Raw genomic sequence first — 20,188 nt, 5'->3', positions numbered from 1 at the left:
CAGTCGTCGTGTGTTTTTGAGGAAAACTATTCGGTTTGACTTGGCCCCGCTGCGGTTCTATTGGTCAGGTAAGTATCGCGAGATAAATTGACCAATAGAATATCTCGAAATTCAGAACGAGAGTTGAAGAAGACTGCCTTTATTCTCTCATCCCAACAACTTCTCATTCCTTCTGTTTGAATGTTTGAACGCAAATAAGATTCCTCTTATACCGGTTCATGCTGACAGCTACACGCCCAATGCGGCCTTTGAAAGAAGAGCTAAGTGAAGCAGCTGTCACTCCCAGTGGTTTTCTAGAGACACAATATATTAGCATCACGTTGCTATACTGTATGGGTGTCTAAAGGTTAGACATCAGCAGTAAATTTTTAACCTTTATGGCAATATATATGAATAAAGGTAAATGCACTATTAAATTAAATATGATACTCAATTATTATGCGAATACTATTTTAAAACATGAACGTGACTAAACATCATAATTTAGATATGTCCCGACATGTTTTCAAACTCAGACTTTGAAAAGACCGCTGAGGATTATGGGTCATAAACGAACGGCGCGCTCATTTGAAGCACGTTGCGTCAAGCGTTGAAGCGAGAGGCGAATTTACTTTCAGAATAAAATTACAATCATAGTTGTAAAAGTAGTAAATAGTAAAAGTACGACAAACATCCTGATTTCAAAACCCCACTTAAGGAGGAGTATTATTAAAAATGCACTTAAAGTATCAAAATAAAATCATTTGTGCAGCAAAACGGTTAATACTTGTGCGACAACGTGCAAGTTGTAATGTGTTGCTGTAACTGCTTAAATATGTTTACTAGTTTCCAGCCTTGGCTGGTTCAAGGCTTCCCAGAATATTTCCACATGAATCTGGGTTTCTGAGATAATTAACAGTAAAGGAGGTTTTGCATACGATTTTGGTAACTTTTTAGTGGAACACTTTTCCGACAACAGGACAAACGCCCTTGATGTAATTTGCCACAAGTCAAAATTGATTCAGTAATCAACAATCAGATGTTTTGATAAGGTAAAATCCTAATCAAAGTGATTTATTTTATTTTGAAAGAATCAGTCGGAAGTCATTTTGTTGTTCTGCACCTGTGTAGCTAGCGTTAGCAGTTACCTCCGCTATCCCCCGAAGATTTCACTGCATACGCCTGATTTATGATAAAAACCTAGAATGCAAAATCACTGTGCTGTGCCAGACTGTCCCGGTGGAAAATCCGACCCTCAGCCCCTTTTCCGGTTTCCATGTGATGCAGAAAGGTAATTAATGCTAGCAACGATGCTAAAGCAACCAGGAAACTTTAGCCAGCAAGTGGCAGGGGTTTGTTTTCAAGTTACAGATGCAAGTAGGGTTTCACAGTTCACTGTGGCGTTAATATGTTTGTTTTAGCTAAATTTATACTCAACCTTCGGTCACTTTTCAATATCACGTTTGTCAGGTTCACGTGTTCTGTCGTTCGTGTCAGTGTTTTGGTAGAGCCAGTGTTACACACCTGTCCTCAAACTTAACTACACAAAACAAGAATAGTAGTTTCAACATCCTTAGCCGATCACGAATTACTACCGTATTCCTGAACAAGACAAATCCATCACCTTGAATAGTCCCCAGCTTTAGAAATCTGTCAAAATCTGTGTATCTGTGTTTGGCACACAATACGTCCATCTGAATACTCAGATATGTTATCTGATCATGCTATACTCTCGTAAAGAGACAACGTGGCACTAGTTTGATAATTAATTTCTAATACTTATTTTAGTATTTCACATATAGAAATATAAAACTTACACTGAAGCCAGAATTTGAGTTGACTTCTAAACTCCAATTTCCAGGTCCAAGAAGTGGGTTGAAAAATGCCAGAGGCCAGATCTTGCAGACAAGTCACCAGCCCAGCTATACAAATACTACAGACTTTGTGGAAAGCATTTTGAATCGTCTTTGATTGATAATGTAAGTGGTGAAGATGCACAGTCTTGTAGAAAAATGTCAAAGGATAAGGTGACCCCAGGTCATGCAGTGTTTTTAGTGCAATTTTCAGTCGTTATGTCAAATGTGATGAGGTCTTCACCCATGTCTTCATGTTATGAATAATTCACAGCACATTATATAGCTTTAGTTATGTTTTGTATTGGATCATCATATGTGCTTTGGTTACAGGTTGCTCAAACCGTAGTGTTAAAGGATGGTGCCGTACCCATGATCTTTGATGTGCCAAGCCAACCTCAAAACAAACAGATGAAACGCAGTCAAGACATGGTGGGTAAAAGACATCGAATTAGAGAAGATTTTTAACATTTAACCCTACACCCTTTTCCCCAGAAGAAAATACACGTTCAGATTTATTATACAGGTGGCCCATATTCAGTAGGACAGACTCCTGCATCAGGCAGCGCCATGTTGCCTCTGGATTCTCCAACAGCCTTATCATCTTAACCTTTTTCTCAGTTACAAAACCTTGTTCTTATACTTTCCTTTTCTTGTAATCCAGACATGAGGTAGATCTTATATTTTTGAGTTAAAGTTTTTAATTTCTAATTTTATCTTTTGTGAATACAGTGCACAAAATCACTAGCTCGGAAGTCAGACAAACTTTCCCGCCCACAAAGTTTTTCTGGTGGAAAGTTGGTCTGGAGTCTCAAAGATCTCTCAGGCCCCATATTACACCCCATATTGAAATCCAAATGGAGTGTTACCAGACTCAGATTCTGATAAGGTTACGGTAGACGAAATAACAGGTACACTTTAGTCTTCAGTCCAATCCAGTTTGAACAGCACCACAGTAGCAACAGTTGAATTACCACCTTTCTGACACTGTTTCAACATAAACTAAGAACAGTCATAAAGGCAGAATTAGTATAGGACTCTTAATCGGCATACATTTGTTTTCACTAAGGTGCAAAATGAACTGGGCACGGGTCGAGATAGATTATAATGATCTACAATGTGTACAATAGATTTGTAATTTTGGTGTAATCATTTTTAATATATCTGTTTATTTTTGTAGAGCAAAGAAAATGAAACGGAGAGTAAGGGGAGGAAGAGTAAGTAGTAATATCAACACATGCATGGTTATTATTTGTCAGTGAAAAATGAATCCCAGAGTCATGTGTGTGACAAGGTGAATGCTTTGAGTTTCTGTCTTATATGTCTGTTTCCCTTACAGAAACCAAAAAATCTCAAGCTGACACAGCTAGAAAAGAGGCCCAGGCAGTACCAGAGCAAGACGAGTACAAGGAGTATCTCAGGTCATTATTTGAAGTCCTCTTACTGTTAGGAGAGCAAAGCATTCCTCCTACAGGGCCCGCTGATAATGCAGAGGGGGACCTTAGTTCAAGCAACATTCAGGCTTTGCTTGATTATCGCATAGCGTGTGGAGATGAAGTCCTAAAAAATAAGGAGTGCTTCACCTCAGAACAGCTCAATCAGCTGATTGAGGTGTGTGAGAAATACATCCGCAGTCAGCTGGTGGACGAGGTGAAAGAGAATGGCTTTTTCTCTTTACTTACTGATAATCCAGTGAAGTTCTCTGGTGAATGGTACCTCCCCGTCTGTCTTCGTTATGTGGACCAGTCCAACTGCCAGCAGGAGAGGTTTGTAGGTTTTTTGAACTTTGAAGGAGACGGAGAAGCCCTGGCAGAGAGACTGCTGTCTGAGATGACAGACAAATGGGGTTTGGATATGGACCAGTGTAGAGGTCAAGCCCACTCCTGCTCCGGGACACACTTTAGTCAAATAAAAGCATTTGCTGCCAAGCTCATTGAGAAGTATCCAAGGGCAGTGCTTTCGCTGAGATCTACTCATGCCTTGAACGTGTCACTGGCCAATAGTATGGCTTTGTCGGGCGTTCAGCTTGTCATGTCCACCTTTAAGAAGATTGAGTCATTCTTCAGTCAGTCCCCTCTACAGCAGCTAGAGTTGGAGCACGCCATTTCAATTTTCTTCCCAGACAAAGAGGAGAAAGCCAATGAGCTGAAGGAGATCTGTCGAACCAGCTGGACCAGAAGACATGATGTGTTTGAGGTGGCATTAGAAATCCTAGAGGCACTGCTGCTTTGTGTGGACAGCATGCATGACAATGAGGACATGAGGTGGAGCGATCAGGTCACACATGACGCCTTGGAGATTTCAAAGGCCCTAACTGATTTTGAGTTCATCATGGCGTTGGTTGTGCTTAAACATACTATGACACTTACTCAGGCCTTTGGCACAAACGTACAAGGGAGCGCAACAGACGCACATTTCGCTGCAGCCAGCTTCAAAGCCGTGTTACATTCCCTGAAGGAAGTGGCTGACAACATTGATGTGTATCACGAGTTCTGGAACGACGAGGCTGTTAATCTAGCCGCCGGCATGGATATCCCAGTCAAAGTTCCTCGGCCATTCTTGAGGAAGCATCAGGCAGAATCTGGATCCATTCGACCCGAGAGTTATTACAAGGAGCACCTTTCTGTTCCTGTGGTGAACCACATCATCAGAGAAATGAAGGAGCTCTTCAGTGAGGACCACCTGAAGATTCTGAGATGTCTGACGCTGGTTCCTGCCGTCATAGAGCAGCGCAAGTCCACAGAACCCGAAGAAGAGAGTGTGCAGGTATTTAATGATGACATCCCTAATGCAGCAACCCTCTCTGCTGAGCTGCACTGTTGGTGGGTTAAATGGAGTAAAAAGGGCAAAGGAGAGAGTTTTCCCTCTAGCCTTCGCGAGACACTGGAGCTGGCCGACATTAAGTTCTTCCCAAACATGCTCGCTGTCCTTAGACTCATCGGCATCCTCCCCACCCTGGCTCTGGAGGACAGCTCCAATGTGGCATATAAGCGCTTCAGGATGTACATGAACAACATGCCTGACAGGTTCAAATCAAAAAGCCTCGCTCTTTTGAATATGAACTACGACATTGAGTTTGATCTTGATGCCATGGTTGAAAGCTACATGAAGACATACCCTGAGAGGCAGGAGGTGTCTTAGATGTTGAGCATCTAGACCTCAAATTAAAGCAGCATATTTTCTGGGCTGATTTGTTTTCTTGTGATTAAATGTAGAAATGAAAGAAAGAAGTGGACATGTACAGACATGTTATAACACGCTCAACACCCATTAGGTTCTTGGACTCAACTCTCCAGTGGATCTGTGACATCCCCACAACATCAGACAACTCACTACTGAGGAGCTGAGCAGTCTTGCTACCTTCTACCATTCCAAATTGTTTAGTTCATACTTTTCTAAGCATTGCTAGTGTATTTTTTGTCACTAATGGGTGTTTAATAAGCACTCAAGGGGATCAGTTATAAATCCCTCTCTGCCTGTGTCAATAAATGTGTAGGATCCTTATTCTTGGTCCTTATTCTATGTTTGTATTGTAAGCTTTTCTTCACCCTGTTTTGGACAAAGGCTGTTCCAGAAGTGACGCTCTTATGCCGGAATAAAATATAGCATTGTCTTCACAGTTAGAGGTCGGGATAGCTCCACCCCTAATAGTGTCTACCACTGTCTTGCAATTTGTGGATTATGTTTATGAATGGAATGTATACTTGACTGAAGTGCTGAGTCACCGTCTGCCCGGAGACTCACATTTCTACGGTAGTGTTTGGTGTTAATGAAATCTGATATGACTGAAGACCAACCAGTTGGCCTGTTTCCACTGTTCACATGATCCCTTCTCAGCCATGCATTTTTTTCTCATTACTTCAAGTAAATTGATTTTGTAGCTTGTGCGTAAATGGGAGATGTTACTGTATGTTGTTGTTCCTCCTCAATCACACAGTACATGTTGACTGCCTGAAGTTTTTTAAATACATTTCTGTAATTTGGATGTATTTTATTTCTTTTGGTGAATAAAATCATAAAATGATTCAGATGATGATTTCTTCCTTGAATTAGGCCCTGTTCTGTGGATATTTTGAGTCAGCACAGCAGGAGAAAGCAGCACTTAGCTCAAAAAACAAAGATGACTGCTGTGCATCATCAGGTGGTCCTTGTTCCACAGCCCTGAGCAAGATTGCATTGCAATCTCCTGCGTGTTTTTCAATGATCAACGATATCTTTATAGCACACATTTCATCCCCTATAACCATCAATACAAACAAAAAAGTTGAGGATGTTGTGTTTCTAGATAAAAAGATAATACTTACAAATTACATCTTTAATTTAATAATTACAAATCTTTCCAGTACTACATTGTAGGTCCCAGTCATAGAGTGTGTACAAAGTCTATGGTTCCAGTTGGTGTTATTTTCTGTCAAGACACATGGTAGCCATAATTTAATGGACACAAAATGTGATAAATGTATTTGGAAAACCATGACAAAGAAAGCCTGTTGGGTCAGGAAGATTTAAATTCTTGACGGGACAATAGGCAGCATGTGTATCCAGGGTCTATGCACTGCAACAGCAAAACACCACAGAAACGAACCAAATGTGCCTACAGTGGGAAGGAAACGGAGCTGCAAGTCCAAATCAGAGAGTATCAAGTCAAAACAAGAGAAGTACTGCGCTTCTGATTAATGCTTCTGTAATATCTGGTAGGACGTAATCACATCGGCATTTTTAACGAAACTATAGTCGCCATGTATGGTATTTTAAGGAATCACAACTTGAATGGAAACAAAGTGATGTTGATTCTTCAACGGGGACGTTTCACAGCAATGCTATAGCCCAATCAAATATCAGTTAAATCTATTCCAAGATTGAGACTTTTTCGCTATTGTAGTACGGTGGAAAAACTCAATAACAAAAAAATACTACTCTCAGCTTCACAAAAGCAAACATAGTATTTATTATTTATTTTAATTTTGTATTTATTAATTATTGCTGCGCCTGGTTATGTAAAGGACAGGAGTCATCTTGACCGTGAACCTCTTTGTCCAGGCCCGGCGGGGACATCCTGCCCTCTGCTGGGCCACATTTTGTACTGCACGGTCTAGTTCCTGGTTGATGGGATAACACGCTTTCGGCGACTCTTAGCTCAGCACGCAGCATCAACTTTTGAAAGAATGGAAATAGTGGGTTCGTAGGTTGCCAAAGAGTCATTACGCGAGGGTAACACTGAAACTCCATTGTGCCGGTTGCAAGTTTTGTCCGAGGCATGACTCTGTAGATTCTCCTGCAGGTTTGCTCACAGTAGGCTTGCCAGCTTGCAACCGCCAGCTAAGCTAGCTAACTTGCTCGCTAGCTACATTGCAGTCCAAAATGACTGACTGCTGCGCCGCAGCGAATTGTGATTACCAGCAACGGGAGTCCGAAAACACCACTCCACTTTTCAGCTTTCCTTTGGATCCGCAGCGGTAAGACTTGTGCTCATTTCATTGAGACGTTTGTTAGAAATGAGCCGCCGAGCACGCAAAAGGAATACGTTAGCTCCACAGTGGTTAGCGCTGGCGTTAGCTCACCATCATGTTGGCTAATAGTGACACAACTCTGTGGAAAATGGCGCAGACTTGCGTTAGTGTTGAAAGAAAAGTCCGTGTGAATTAGCCCCCGTTCGCTCTCTCGGGCTCGGAGACCGACACTGGTGGCTGATATTGGCCCTGTTAGTGTAGCTACGCGTTCAACCATTATGCACACTAAAATAAAGCAAGAGTTAAAAACTTTTTTTAGTGCTATAATTTAAATCGCCATCGGTACGCGACACCTACCGTCCCAGCACTGGCAGTAGGAGGACTGACGTTGGCTCAATGAAAACACCTCCTTTTGGTGATGTTTGGCCTTTCTTTTTATAGTTAGTCATTCTGCAGTGCAGCTCATTGTGAACTGCATCATTTTATTGTGACATTTAAGTTGTGTCGTTTTAACAGATGATGACTGATGTGAATGATCAGCAATCTGCCACTTTCATTTACCCTGGCTCATACTGTGTTTCACTTTGACATTTATATGTTTGTATTTTCACTTTAAACACTATAATTTAGTAGAATTATTGCAGGGGCCTTAACTGAATTCATATCTATTTGTGTGCCTTCTTGTAAATGGCACCCTTATGATATTGTGTTTGCGATTAAGGAAGTAAATCTGATTTACTTGTGGTCAGATTTGTTATGTGTATGTGTCAGTAAACATCAGAGAGGGGAAGAGGTTTGTGGGACACAGAACAGTCTTGTGTAAAATGTCCAAAGCGTTAGTCAGAAATCGTTTGCAACTTTGTTCTTGTTTAATTTCTTTATCACTACCACCACTGAGGTAGTATTATGTTGGAGAGGGTGTCACTGGGTGTGCCAGATCCTTGTATTTGTCTCAGACCAGACTTCTTTTAGCATCACAGCACCATGAATGTGCAGTAAGCAAAAGGGCCTCTGACAAACAGAGCTGTGTGTTTGTTTAAAATATATGCAGACCAGTGTAATATCAGCGTGTCTGCAGGTTTTAAAGTTAATCATATACACCGATCAGGCGTAACATTATGACCACATTCCTAATATTGTGTAGGTCTCCTTTGTGCCTTCAGAACAGTTGTGACTCATCAGAGAATGGACATGGGCCTTCTGAGGGTGTCCTGTGGTGTCTGGCTACAGGATGTTGTTAGTGGGGGCCTTTGGGTCCTATGGGTTGGGGAGAGGGGGCCTCTGTGGATCATCCCACAGATACTTGATCAGTTTGGGGTCTAGTGAATTAGGAGGCCAGGTCAACACCTTGTCCTGTTTTTTATTGTTTTTTTTAGTTGTTCCTAAACCGTTTTTGTGTGTGTGCCTGTGTCAGGCTGCATCCTGCTGGGGATGGCTGCTGCCATCAAGGAGTGTCATTGCTATGGGGTGGGTGGTACATGTCTAAGTAACATCCACACCAATGGCAGGTCCCAGTTTCCCAGCAGAACATTGAATTGTCACAAGATGGTCAATGTTATTTACTTCCCCTGTCAGTGGTTTTAATGTTGTGGCTGATCGGTGTATACTTTACTATATTCTACTTTTTGCCATTGATTGGTTGGGCTCTTAGCTTGGTATCTTCTACAGTCACCATTGCACATACTCCAGTTGAAAGTGATGTTACCAGCACAAGATTTATTGTTTTCATTTCTGAGGAAACTCCTGCAGAACCAGTGAGTGGCACCTGTCTTATGGTGGTGCTTTTAAAATTAGCAATATAGCAATCAAGTTCCAATCTCATTTAATATAAATTATTATTGTTATATTAGATATAAATCAACAATAAAAAAAAAAATAGATGAATAAAAACAAAAATCTATACACAGTATTTACAAGACTTACAAGATAAGTAAATATTAAAATAAGTAAATATTAAAAAATTAAATTGTAATGAATTTACAACCAATAACCAAACAACCATGTGCAAATGTGCAAAAAACATATATGTGCAAGATTTACATTTTATTTAGCAACAATAGTCTTTTTTGTGCAAAATAAATAACAGTAATGAAATTAAAGGTGTATATAGGCTTTTTATAAAGAAATGCCACACCAGACTTATTTATTTTTTATAAATAGCGGTGTATAGTTTAACTTTCACACTGAAACAACAAATTTTAAAAAATGCCTATTCTGCTTTGTAAAACCAGACCAGCATTATAAAACTAAACAGCAGAAAGCTCTTCTCAGTTCTGTAAAGTTCTTCTAGTCAGCTGACTTGTTGAGTCACTCTGGTTTTGGTTTCCGGATCAGGCTTGGCTACATTCTAAAACTGATTGTATAATTTTGAAACTGCCTTGATCGGCCCCTGATACTGATAGAGGCATCCCTATTTACAATAAACACGGTAAAAATTTTAAGTGAGCTTTAATGGATGTTAGTTGAGTCAGTATTTGGTGTTTTGGCAGTTTTAATCATTATTCCTTCACTTGTGACACCAAAAAATTGATGCCTTTTCTTCTTTTGTATTTTTCAGCTGCAAGCAATGGCTGAGCAACTGTCGTCGTCAAGATCTGGCATCAGAGCCTCCTGAACAGTTGCATAAACTGTACAGACTATGTGCAAAGCACTTTGACCCCTCTATGATCTCTCACCAGGTAAGAGACAAATCTGTGGTATCTAATACAGTGCAAGTAATAATAGCATGAAGTGTCATTTTGTACTTAGCACTGTTACAAAGTTCAAATAATACATGCTACTTGTTGCACTATTTTAACCTATGCATGGCTACCCTGCAACACCTGTTTGTTTGGTACTCCTCAACTGTTAAATGCAATTTTGTACAACGGCCAGATGGTAATTTCTTCCTCTGTGAAGCTCATAATGTTTAACACGCAGGTGTTTCTAATATTTATTTGCAAACACACAGGGAAGAAACATTTCTGCAATTACATTAACTCAAGCAGACCCAATACAGAGCTATATCAACGCCACTCTCACCAAGTCTTTCTAAGCTTCAGATAAACTATTAAAGGTGTATGCGCAAGTACAGACTGCATGTATAGTGACACTGATTAAACTGCGTTGGTGTAAAATTAATTGTTAGAGAAGAAAATAATATTTGTTATCATCAAGTATTATGTCACTTATATTGGTTTAATAGCAGACACAAGGTTGTGATTCAGTTCAGTATTAATACATTTAGAGGTGTTATAGATTCAGTGCAATTTTGCTAAGTTATGAAAGAGATTTTCACAAAACTAATGTTGTCATTGTTTCCAGCGCATTCTGGGACACACATCAACTTTCAGGCCTGAATGTGCTCTCATAGTTGGAGATTCTGTCGTGTTTTGCATGTCCCTCACACATGGGCTAATCTCTTTGACTAAAAATCAGTGTCCTGGGAATGCACCAAGATTTCTAACGAGAGAATGCAGGAAATGGCGTCTATTTAAAGTATTTTATGAATCCATATTGGATCTTTCAAATTAAGATAAATTTGAATTGGAAAATTTCTTTTTCAAACCCAGCCATATTTAATTGCGTGTAATTTTTATTAAAACTACAGTGCTTCAGCTCAATACCACAAGGTGTTGATGGGGAATCCCCTGTTTCACATGCATTATTGAGGATAAGTATATAAATGCCATCTACTTGTTTTTCAGAGCGCCTCCAGTTGTGTCTTAAAGGAAGATGCTGTTCCAACAATTTTCGACTTTACGCCTGTCAACAATCAGTCAGCCTGCAACAGGAAACGTGCTGGAGATCCTGTAAGTGCCTCATTCAGTGTTTAAAATGACTCTTGTTATTTTTCAATGAACTTTAAATCACTACAAATGCAAACCTGTAATTATCCCCTCCATCTACCTAGTCGGAAGAGGAATCTACTGCTGTGAAGAAAACAAAAGGTACAGTAACTGGGCTGATTCATCCTTGAAAAATACATTTTATTTAATCCACTTGGGCTTTGGTTGATGTTTAAATGTTTTAGCTGGTGTTGTAAATGTTGATTCACCTATACATTTATTTAAAAAAAAAAAAACACACCCTCTCAACATTTCAATCAACATACTCTCTTTCATCTCAGAAAGCACAGCAGCAGAAGTCACAGAGGAGACGAATGAAGCCTCTGGAGAGAACAGTGCAACCATTGAACTGCACATAGAGAACATAACCCCAGAAGATGTAGCCAGCTCCAGAGCAAAAGAGACTCTGAAAGTCTATTTTAAGGAAATCCTTGCACTGACTGGATTCAGCATCAATGGCGCAAATATCAATGCTGATGAGTCAATCGGAGGTGCAAGGGGCCGTCAGGCTCTCAATCGCATATGTGTGGAGAAAATTGACAAAAAAGAAATCCTGCAGTTCAGCGAAGACCTCATGCGAGAGGAGATCCAAAACAGCCTCAGACAGGCACGATTCTTCTCCATTCTGCTTCAGGATGTGACAAGCATAGAGGGCAAGGAGCAGATCCCAGTGTTCATCAGGTCTGTCACAGTAGCTGGGTTCCCACAAAAGCACCTCATTGGGTTCTTGCCATGTGACATGGATGCGGAAAATTTGTTTTACATGCTCCTCTCTGAGCTGCGAAATAAATGGGGGCTGAGGATGGAGCATTGCAGAGGACTCACTTATCTGGTTACAGGGAATATGTGTCAGAAAATGCGAGATCTTACTTGCAGGATTCTGCAGGAGTTTCCACAAGTAGTTCTGTCACCAAGTGACCCATATGCCTTCAACATATGGATCATTCGCTGCATGCCTGTTCCCTCCATCCAGAAGGTTGCAGACACTGTAGAGGAGGTGGCCTTGTTACTCAGGAGAACACCAGAGCTGTGCAAACGCTTGGAAGGTAAGATCCAGATGGCATATGGGCACGTGAAAGGGGAAGTGGACAGGATCAAGGCAGCCATCAGTGGGAATTGGGAATATGGCACTGATGCCTTCCAGACCATGCTAGATATTTTGGAGCCCTTCCTGAACTGCATCAATGAGACCATTTCGAAAGTAGACGAAGAGACTGCTGAACAGATGGCCAAGCTCAAGCCAGTTATGAAGAATTTCAATTTTATCATCACACTTGTTGTTCTGAAGAACACCCTCTGTTGTGTGAGCATACTTAACTCAAGTCTCAGGGGAATAATTAGCATCAGCAGTACCTTGCAGTACACAATTTCAAATGCCTTAAAGCTGGTAAGCAAATACCAACAGGAGCTTGCAATATTCCACAGGAAGTGGTTTTCAGATGCAGTTGGCCGTGCAAAAAAGCTGGGAGTGGAGGTCAGTAAACCAGAGATGCTTCAAGAAGACAAAGCTGAGACGCCACTGGAGGACTTTTACAGGGAAACTATGAGCCGCCCTATCTTGCAGTATCTTGTTGCAGAGGTGAAGAGAGTGTTCAGTACAGAGATGGTGAGGATTCTCAGATGGCTCTCACTAGTACCATCTTACATGGCTGACCACAATTTCAGCATTCGGAGGGATAAAGTGGCAGATGCCAACTTGAACAACCTTGCTCGGCCTGACACATTCTACGAAGAGCTTGGTTGTTGGGAAGTGAAGTGGAGACATGCAAGCAAGCGCAGAATCCTACCAACCACAGTGTTTGCTACACTCAAGATTCCAGATATTGGCTTTTACCCAAACGTGCAGAGCTTGCTGAGGGTGTTGGGCACTGTTCCGTGTGTAAATGCAGAGGCAGATGTGTATGGCCAATACCACATGGTGCTGGAACGATGCCACTCTTACCTGAGTGAAACACCAGTGGACCAAAGACAGTGCAGCATGGCATATGTGTATGTGAATCAGGATGTGCACTTCAGCGTCGAACAAATGGTGGAGTCATATGTCCAGAAGCATCCAGACATCCTTAAGCTCCTGCAAATAGTGAGTATACTTTTATAAACTGAATACTGTAAACTCCTAGCTCACTGTTTTTCCTGAAATCACATGATTGTGTGGCTGTTTGTGTTACAGGATGATGACAAAAAAGAGAAGCCTCCCCAAGGTGAGATGATTTGCAAGTTATTAATCATATTTTCAAGGTTCTGGTTAATGGTAACTGTGTTCACGTCACTATTCTAACACCTGAAACCAATATATACTGTTTAATTGAATGTTGGAAGAAAATGCTGTTGCATACACAAAGCTGGACATCATGCACAATAATGACTGCATTTAACACAAGTTTTGGTATTATATGATTCTTGGATATAACTATTTCATACTGCAAAACGTGGTGTTTACCATTGTGTTTAACTGAGATCTCATTACAGTGGCAGTCCATGGAAACCATGCTGAAAAGGACACTGAAGAAGAATTGCAGCTCATAAACCTAGAGATGGATGCCGATAGGCTTGTGGAGATGAAGTGTGCAGAGACGGATAGAGAATCTCTTAAATCTGCTTTGCAGTCTGCGGTAACCTCGGCATACAGCAGTCAGAGCAGGCTGCATAGTGCTGCTCAGGATGGTGAGGTCGAATACGTCACCAAGTCTGAAATGAAAGAAGTTCTCACTGTATGCGAGAACGCTGTCAGGGAGGGAATTCTTTTGGAAGTAGGGACTTCTTTCTTTTCCTTGTTCATTGACCGTGTTGTGAAGCTGGGAGAGAACGATTATCTTCCACTCTTCCTTAGGTTTGTGGACAGTTTTGATGTCATGAGATTGGAGTTGATGGGATTTCTTGAGGCAGATCTTGATTGTGATCTCATGGTACGACGTCTTCTGGAAATAGTGACAGTAGAGTGGCATCTCGATTTGAATAACTGCAGAGGTCAAGCATACTTAGGCTCTGGTGACGTTTCCTACAAGCTGAAAGCCTTTGCCTGCAAAGTCCAGGAGAAGCATCCTCTTGCTATAAGCACTCACTGCTCTTCCTACTCTTTCAACACATGGTGGTCAAAGTCCATCCCAGTGCCTGCTGTTAAAAGAGCCCTAGATACATTTGAAGATGTGTTGATGTTTTTTGGCAACAGTCTTGCTCTAGAAAAACAGCTCGACTACGTAATAGCCTATGGTTTGAGAGAGAGCTATGAAAAGGTCCTGGAGTTACAAGGGACGTTCTGTAGCCATTGGCAAGAGCAACATGATTCTTACGAGGTGTTTGTGCAGATGCTGGAGCCCTTGGTCGAATGTCTAGAGAAAATCAAGAACAACCCACAGAGATGGAAAGCCTTTGTGTCTGAACAAGCAGGAGCACTTCTCCACAAGGTCATGGAATTTGATTTCATTATTGCCATGGTAGTCTTGAAGAATGCATCCTCTTTCACCAGAGAACTCAGTGCAGGTATCCAGAAAGACCAGTTCAGTGCTGCATCTCAGCTTTGCCAAATCAGTGGGATTGTGGCCACTCTGAACAGAGTTAAAACAAACATGAAAGTGTTTCACCAGAACTGGTTTGATGAGGCCTGTGCGATAGCACAGAGTCTGAGAGTCCAGATTGAAGTGCCTGAAAACTCATTGCCAAGGGATGGCATGATAAAGCCAGTCGGTTATTACAAAGATGGCTTAAGTGTGCCCTTAGTAGACAACCTAATCAATACTGTGAAAGATCATTTTTCAGAAGACCACAAAGAAGCTCTCAACTTTCTCTCCCTGGTCCCGGGCTCTGTGACAGTCAGTTACATGTTTGAGAGCTTGAAGTCAAAGCCTCCTCTCTACACTAGTGATCTCCCTGATGCAGACAACTTCCTCACAGAACTGTGCTGTTGGAGAGTAACTTGGAAGACCAAGTCCGTGACTGTTCCAAGCTCCATTTTTCACACATTGCGTCTGCCACTTATGCAGTACTTTGGGAACATCAATACACTGCTGAGGATTATGTCTGTGCTACCCAGCACAGCACTGGAGGATTGTGGAGTTGTGATGCGCCACAAGAAGTTCCAAGACTACTTGAGAATCACAAATCCCAAAGATAGGTCCCCGTGCTTGGCAATGCTGCAGGTGGGCACAGACTTCAATAGAGACCTTGACCGCATGGTGAGCCAGTGTTTGAAGTTTACTCCACAAGCCTTGGAAGGGATCTGTCTGGTATGTGCTTATATTCTTTCATAAAAAAATTACATTTTTGTTTTCTTATTTCATTCATATACATTCATCCATGTTCCTGTTATTTATTATATGAACATCAGAATCATTATTGTATGCATTTGTATTTTGCAGGACAAGGAATCCAAGAGTTTCATCAAGAATTCGGAAAGTAATATGGAAGGTATGGTTGTTCATGTATTGTTTTTTTTAAATGCTGTTTTTTGCTGTGGTCATGTTATAACCCAAACCTTTTTGGTCTCTTTTTCTTCCTTACGTATTTAGTTGATTGTATCAAGGAGGAAGCCGAGGATCTCAAATTAGAACTATCTCCGGATAAGATGGAGATCCAAGACGTGAAACCGGCAGATGAGAATGGGCACTCGGGAGATAATCAACAAAGTCTGGCAACAGTTTTCAGACTGGCTGCCCTTCTGGGGAAAAAGAATTGCACTCTCTATGACCTCCCAGAAGAAGACAGAGAGGTTTTTTTCCAGGAGCTCAGCGTATGTCACTGGTTTGGAAATGAAAGCAAAAACACACCTTCTATAGGTCATGATGAAATGGTTAACCTCCTCATAAATGGAATCAGAGATGTCATACTGAAGGAAATCCAGGAATCTCCATTCTTCTCGCTCATCACAGACAAACCCGTTAAAATTGCAGACAAGACCCACCTACCTGTTTTTGTCAGGTACGTCAGAGAATCTGCCCCAAAAGTTGAGCTCATGGGTTTCCTACCATTTGATGAGAACTGTCATGTTGATAGACAAGCAAGTAACCTTGCAAAGATTCTCACTGAAAATTGGGGATTGCCAATGTCTCAGTGTCGAGGACAAGCGTTCATGCACTTGGGCTCAGGTTATCAAAGCCTGAAGAAAATGTCTTTGGATTTCCTCAATAGCTATCCTCTCTGTGTTGTGACACCCAGTGAGTCTTGCGGCCTTGCCCATTGGTTGGTTGGAAGTGTGCCTTGTCCATCAGTAGCTAAAATGCTGGATATCACAGAAGATCTGCTGCTGTTCTTTGACGAGTCTCCTCGTCTGGAGGGACAGTTAGCACAGGCTGTTGATGGGCTGTTGAATATGCCAAGAGAGGCCCTTGAGGAAATCCCAGAAACATGCTGCTCGAGATGGAAAAAGAGAGAGGACTTCTTTGACATACTCGCAGACACATTTGAGGGCATTCTTAGCTGCCTGGATGCCGTTAGGTCTAGTGCCACAGGTGCCAAGTCAATGCATGCACAAGTTCTCTCTAGTGCTTTGAGAAATATGGATTTCATTGTCACCCTTGTGATTTTGAAAAATGCTTGCGCTCCTCTTCGTAACTGTAGCACTGTCTTCCGTTGTGGAAACCCTGCTGACATTCTCTGTGAAGTGGACAAAATCCCTGCGATCATAGAGACTCTTAACAAAATGCTAGAAAATGTAAGCTCTGTGCACGCCACTTGGTTTGAGCATGCATTCCAGCTTGCAACCAGGGTCGCCCCTGAAGAAGTGTGCTTCTCTGAGGAAGTTAACAACTATGAATCTCTCGAGATATATTACAGAGAAAATCTCAGCGTTCCCCTCCTCCAAAGTCTTATTGAGGAAATGAAGTACAGTTTCTCAGACAGTCACTTAAAGGCCCTATCGGTCCTGTCATTGTTGCCCTCCTGCAGTCCACAACCCATGCTGTCAGAGTCTACAGACAAGCCTTTCAGCCTCTACCTTACAGATCTTCCTGAGCCTGAAGCGGCCGAGCAGGAAATCAACGCTTGGGCTGCTGTGTGGAGCGATAAATACCAAGATGTTGCTCCTCCCACATCCATCGCTGAAACCTTAGTCCATCCTGAGTCTAAAAGCCACCCAACTGTTACGTTACTACTTAGACTAGTTGCGGTCCTGCCTAGTGTCAGTATGGAGTGTGACCTGATGAAGACCACTTTGAATTTAATGAGGGATCTGTTCAAAAATACTGTGTGCAAAGGCAACCGAATGGATCATGTGATGCTCCTCTCCCACTGCACGACACTACAAAGACTGCCAGAAGTTATGGAGAAGTGCATGGAGGTGGATCCAGAGAGTAGGCCATGTCTGTCCCAGGTAAATTTAATACATCAACTCATCATCATCATTGTCAGTTACACTATTTATATTCTGTTGATTAGCATTGCAATCTATAATATGTGACTGACGCTCTGTGTTTCAGGTGATGGGAACTCTACAAAAGCTGAAGTTGGACAGCAGTAAGTCCATTTATGTCAACTTTAGCTAAATGTTTAAATGCATGCAGGTTAGCGTGGCGTATTAATTCATTATTTACTTATTTCATTGAAACCAGGGGGCGTTGAAGTAAAGACAGCAGCAACCGAATCAAACTGCTCCACTGTAGCAGAGAAATCCACCGATGGAGAGGCGAAATCGGCAGATAATGAAGTGATACTGGAGGTTGTTACAGGACCAAGAACAGCGGTGTCTTTCTACGAGCCTCAACTACGTGAACAAATCCTGAAGGAACTCTGGGACTCTCAGTTCTTCACAATTATAACTGAGCAAACGGTTGAAATTGACGGTGAGCTCTATGTGCCGTTGTGCATCAGGTACTTAAACAAAGAGGATGTCCAGTGTGAGGAAACACTGGCTTTTATCCCTTTCAGTGATGACCCAGTTGTTCTTGCAGATGCTATTGAAACTGCCCTATCTGAAAAGTGGGGGCTTAACATGGAGTTCTGTAGAGGGCAGGCCTTGCTGAGTGTTGGTGAAGTAGGAGCTCAGATGAGGGTTGTCAGTTTAGCTATAGCAAAGAAATATCCACAGGCCATGAGAACTGTCAGCTCTTCTTTGTCCCTCAACGTATGGCTGGCTAAATCTTCTCCCACCGTAGAAGCCGCTGATGGGGCAGTCCTCATAGGTAAACTATTGCACTGGCTCACAGAGGATGCAGAACGCCAGAACAAACTGGAAGACATGATCATTCACGTGTTCCAGGACGATGAAACAAAGGGCAACGAATTGAGGGACAAACTTATCAAGAACTGGGAGAAGAGTCACGACATGCATGAAGTGGTGATAGAGATTTTAGAAGCAGTCATGCTCTGCTTGAATGAGCTGAAAGGAGAGGGAAGTACTTCAAACCAGCACCAAGCATCACAGTTCTTTGATTCAATCAGAAACTTTGAGTTCCTTCTATCAGGAGTGGTGCAGAAGAATGTCTTGAGTGTAACTAAAAAGCTAAGTCAGTCTCTCCAGGGCAAACCTTTAGATATGTTGCTTGCTGTGAATAACTTGCCTGATGTCAAAGCATCCCTCAGTAACCTGAAGAGCGACATTGATTCCCATCACAAGGCCTGGTTTGAGGAGGCCTTTGCCCTCGCTTCTAAACTCCATGTTAAAATGTTGCACTCAGTGCTTCTTGAACCGTTGAGTGAGTTTTACAAAGAATCGGTTAGCATGAAAGTGGTAGAGCACTCAATAGCAGAAATTGATGACCTCTTTACAGAAAAGGTATTGGATACATTGAGGTGTCTGGAGATTGTGCCTTACGCAATGTCCAAAGTAGAAACCAGCATTCTTAGTGGTCTTGTGTTCCGCCTGTACAAGGAGGACTTGCCAGATCAGGCCTCCCTTCACTCTGAGATGAAGCTGTGGAAGGAGAAATGGTTGGATCCTCTGGCAGGCTATCTTCCAACTACTGTGCTTGATACATTAAAGACGTCACAGATTAGAAGTTTTAGTAACATTGAGACTCTCCTCAGACTTCATGTCATCTTGCCATTTTCAAGGAAGGAGAGCAACTTCAGGCAGGGAAAAAGAAGCTTACAGGAGTTTGCTCAGCAGGAAAAGAGATCCCTCACTGAGCTACATCCTCTGTAAGAACTGCAGGTCTTCCGTAATGGCTAGCAGATTTGAGCAATGTGTTTGCCAGTCAGTGCAATGCCACCATCATCATACTGAAGAACTAATGTATCCAACCCTTACTGACTACCCAAATTCTGAGCTCAATATTTCTCTGTACATAAATGATCTAAATTCTTTGAGATTTCATTTGGTTGTTATCCTGCAAAGCCCTGCTTTGTTTTTGTTTGTTTTTTTATTCTGTAGTTTGTACAGTTGTACTGCCCAATGGGACCAATGTCTTGGGAAAAAAAAAAAAAAAAGCAATGCTCCAATGACGGTTATCAATGCTTGTGTGCCTTGATGCAAAATTAGTAAATCACCCCATGTATCATGATAATACAGATGTTTAAAAATGTCCCATTGGCTTTTGAAACGACTCTATTTTTGTCATTATCCGGAATGACCAGACTGACTCTTGTATCATTGTCATGAATTGATTCTAATTATGAAATTGCACCCTTACCTTTCCTGGGCACAAATATTGTCTGATAATTCCCCATATTTCCTGTCTCTTTGCAGGAATGACTTTGCTGTAAACGTATCTTTGAAAGAATGTTTCCTTAATAGGAAAACCTTCATATATATTTGTCAGAAAAGTAATAAAATGCTCCAAAAATAAGTTTTGGCTTTTGGATGTTTGACTTTTTCTGCCCTGTATTGTAATGTCAAGTATGTAGTCATATCATTAAGTCAACACAAGGTGGCGCAGCAAGGCTGTAAATTGCCTTGAGGGACATTTCCACTTCACATTTCCATCCTATCAAGTTGGCAAATTAAACTTCACAGCTACAGAAGTCAATTGTGAGGAAGTTAAGAAAGGTATTTTGTCACACACTACTGATATGACTATACATCATTTCAGACATGCTCTCTGTTCAAAATATGTGAATTCACAATGCAACCGGCCACCATAAATGACTGCAGATTGCAGGTCATGACGTACTGAATCAAACTCGTCTTGCTTAATCTGCTTGATGATCA

General features: G+C 41.6%; 2 protein-coding genes across 2 annotated transcripts; both read left to right on the top strand.

Moving 5' to 3' along the window:
- The first annotated feature begins 768 nt into the window (after positions 1-768).
- Positions 769-5,856, top strand: thap12a (THAP domain containing 12a). The gene is made up of 5 exons (XM_084565341.1): positions 769-1,270; positions 1,841-1,958; positions 2,166-2,264; positions 3,013-3,049; positions 3,172-5,856. The coding sequence occupies exons 1-5, from the start codon at positions 1,185-1,187 to the stop codon at positions 4,971-4,973; spliced, it is 2,142 nt and encodes a 713-aa protein (XP_084421467.1). The 5' UTR covers positions 769-1,184; the 3' UTR covers positions 4,974-5,856.
- Positions 5,857-6,768: 912 nt separating this feature from the next.
- LOC311502923 (uncharacterized protein) lies at positions 6,769-19,826 on the top strand. Its single transcript, XM_084565379.1, has 11 exons — positions 6,769-7,288; positions 9,840-9,960; positions 10,969-11,073; positions 11,175-11,211; positions 11,391-13,189; positions 13,280-13,310; positions 13,579-15,332; positions 15,465-15,513; positions 15,615-17,413; positions 17,520-17,556; positions 17,652-19,826. Exons 1-11 carry the CDS (start codon positions 7,194-7,196, stop codon positions 19,181-19,183), a joined length of 7,359 nt encoding a protein of 2,452 aa, XP_084421505.1. The 5' UTR covers positions 6,769-7,193; the 3' UTR covers positions 19,184-19,826.
- Positions 19,827-20,188: the final 362 nt, after the last annotated feature.

Source organism: Chelon labrosus, assembly GCF_963514085.1.
Source record: "Chelon labrosus genome assembly, chromosome: 17".
NCBI classification, from domain to species: Eukaryota; Metazoa; Chordata; class Actinopteri; order Mugiliformes; family Mugilidae; genus Chelon; species Chelon labrosus.
Note: the sequence above shows the minus strand (reverse complement) of the source record. Positions and strands in the feature narration are given on the sequence as shown.